The sequence below is a fragment of the Myotis brandtii genome, unplaced genomic scaffold (genome assembly GCF_000412655.1).
Source record: "Myotis brandtii unplaced genomic scaffold, ASM41265v1 scaffold105, whole genome shotgun sequence".
NCBI lineage: Eukaryota > Metazoa > Chordata > Mammalia > Chiroptera > Vespertilionidae > Myotis > Myotis brandtii.
Window position 1 is genome coordinate 588,510 of NW_005353538.1, and position 2,843 is coordinate 591,352.

General features: G+C 60.3%; 1 protein-coding gene across 1 annotated transcript in view; it reads right to left on the reverse strand.

Annotated features, from left to right (window-relative positions):
• Positions 1-6: 6 nt before the first annotated feature.
• CBL (Cbl proto-oncogene, E3 ubiquitin protein ligase) overlaps positions 7-2,843 on the reverse strand; it is an 85,637-nt gene continuing 82,800 nt past the window's right edge. The window contains exons 12-14 of the mRNA XM_014539878.1: positions 2,341-2,441; positions 1,350-1,529; positions 7-500 (exon numbers count right to left, since the gene is read on the reverse strand). Coding sequence (XP_014395364.1) covers positions 229-500; positions 1,350-1,529; positions 2,341-2,441 — 553 coding nt within the window. The 3' untranslated portion in view covers positions 7-228. The remainder of the gene's footprint in view (positions 501-1,349; positions 1,530-2,340; positions 2,442-2,843) is intronic.

The following is a 2,843-nucleotide window of genomic DNA, read 5'->3' on the forward strand; positions in this document are numbered from 1 at the left end:
ACTTTTTTTATAAAAACCCCCACTCGCCCCAGGTGGGGCCTGAGAGCCTTCTAACGCACTCCCCCAACCAATACACCACCACCAGCCGCTCCATTTTCACCCACCGCTTTGAAATCCTAGCCACAGAGATGCCACGGCAGGGCTGACCTCACTGCGAAGTCTCCAGGAGCCCTGCCCGGTGCCCGGGAGGAGCCCAGCCACTTCCTCGCCAGCGCCGGCAGAGGGGTGCTAGGTGGCCACGTGGGTGGGAGAAGAGATGGACACGAACTCGCGGAGGATGTTCTTGGCCATGTCGATGTTGTTGTGAGCGATGAGCAGGGCTTTCTGGATGTCCTGGTGGGAGTAGCCCTGGCTCAAGAGGCTCTCGATTTCGCTGGAGAGCTGCGGTGAGGTGGCCGCGGTGGCACCTGGATGGCCCGGCCCTGCCTTCCGCTCAGAGTTGATTCTCCGAGGGAATGGCTTGGGGGGTCTCTCGGGAACTGGGGCACCCTCCGTGAAGTCTAGAAGAAATAAGAAAGAAAATGTCTGCAAACCCGGGGGAACCCCAACTATTGGCAGGAGTAACACCAACGTGCTGCCGTCGGCTGTTGCTGGCCTCCCTCAGGGGGACACAGGCTCTTCAGTCCAAGGCTGGTCTACAGGCCCACACGCCGCCTCCCAGCGAGAGCCCCTGCGAACAGCCCACACCTGCCCTCCTGGCTCTCGCCACTGCTGCCCAGCACCTCATGGCGTGGCGTCACGCAGCACCCTTGGCAACACACACCACACGGCCGGGACTCGTTTGTAAGTGTTTCTGAGGGGCCGGAGAAGACACTACAATTCCCCTTTTGCAAATAACAAAGCAGAAAGGGGCACAATTCGCAGTGAAGCATAAACAAGAGGGCGGCTGGGTCACCACCTGCTTCGGGACTGGAGGCTGCACATCGCTGCCACCGGCTGTCCCCGTGACAGCTCTGGCCGCTGCGCCCCAGCAGCCACAGGTGCAGGAAGACAGCCCAGACAGTCAGGCCCAACTGCGGGCTGGCCCCTGGCCAGCACCCCTTTCCCAGGGAAGGGGGCCGCGTCCGGAATGCATGGCCTGAACCATCGAGCTCGATGGCCATGTCCTCACATCCTCAGAAGCGCCAGGAGCCCTGGGGGAGCCTGTGTAAGGACACACCTCATTCCGACGTCTGGCCGAATCCCAGGGTCTGACTGCAGTTTAACTTCCTTAACTGGGGCCCAGGACCAGCTTCCCGCCCCTCGGACGGACTTCTTAGTTCACTGCTTCCAGCTCTCAGTTCCTGGGGACCAGGCGGGCAGGCATCTCTGCTCAGCATCAAGGAGGAGCCAGGCAGCCCGAGACTCACCTGCGGGGCCGCCTTCCAGAGACAACCAGCCGAAGGAGGAGCTGGCGTTCGAGATGTCGGAGAGTGTCCGGCGGGCCAGCGCTGCGGGCACGGGCGGCTTAGGGACATCGTAGCCCTCATCTTCGTTTTCCCATTCCTCGGGGCCAACGCCGGCAGGGGCTGCAGCCACGTTCCCTTCACCTAGAGCAAAGTGCATGCGTCACCTTCTCCTCACATACTTCACCTTTAACACACGCAACAGAAGGGCACCCATTCATCCGTGCACGCGTGCACAGCCAGCCGCCACTGTTTACGATGGGCCACGCACCATGTGAGGCCTGTGGGTGGAGACAAGAGAAACAGGAATAAGCCTACCCCACGCCTGTAGCCCTCCCTGCACAGGCCCAGGCGACCCGCCCCCGGGCAGCTCACCAGCATTTACTCTGCATTTCACTCCACGACCAGCAAGGGCCCTGTGCGCGGCCCTCTTGAGCTTTCAACCTGGGGCGCTGGTTAATGCGGAAACTGGGACTCGCCACCCACATAAAAGAAGTTCATTGATGCTAAAAAGCAACGGGAGCGCCCTGGCTGGTGTGGCTCAGTGGGAAGAGCGCCGGCCTGTGGACTGAAGGGTCCCGGGCGGTTCCCAGTCAGGGCACAGGCCCGGGTTGCAGGCTCCATCCCCGTGGGGGTGTGCAGGAGGCAGCCGATCCATGGTTCTCTCTCAGCATGGAAGCTTCCCTCTCCCTTCCTCTGACATCAATGAAGTAAATCCATAAATAACAAGCAATGGGGAAGGGAGCTGCCACACGGGGTCCCGGCCCTGGAAGGAGGGAAAGCAGAGACTCTGGCTGTGCGAACAGGGAGTAAAAGAGAGGCGGCTTTACTGTCCGTGGGTAAAATGTATTTTGCAATTAAAATTACTTTCTGCTCAGATCAAGCTCTCACCAGCTAAATGTCACAGGCTCCTTCCTGGGCCATCCATGACCTCAGGCGGCAGAAAGCTACTCACCGGCAGAGCTGCCCTCTGCGCCGGCCGGTGCCCCCGGGGGCTGCAGGGTGTACATGGCTTCATAGGTGCTGCCGTCCGCCTGCTGGTCGCCGCCGCCCGCTCTGACCCGGAAGAAAGCAGCACGAGGTCTCAGAAACAGAGGCCTGTTACCTGCAGACCCACTGAGACCCGTCCACTCCCTGCTGCTCTGGACCCTGACCATCGGGCAGCACTGTCCTTTCACCCAGGGTCACTGGGAGGCGGGGAAATCCACTCCTGTGTGCGTAACGGGTGTGTGTGTGTGTGTGTGTGTGTGTGTGTGAGGGTAACGGGGGGGTGTGTGTGAGAGTAACGGGTGTGTGTGTGTGAGGGTAACGGGTGTGTGTGTGTGAGTAACGGGTATGTGTGTGTGAGAGTAACGGGTGTGTGTGTGTGTGTGTGTGTATGTGTGTGTGTGTGCTGTGGTGTGTGTGTATGTGTGTGTGTGCTGTGGTGTGTATGTGTGTGTGTATGTGTGTGTGTAT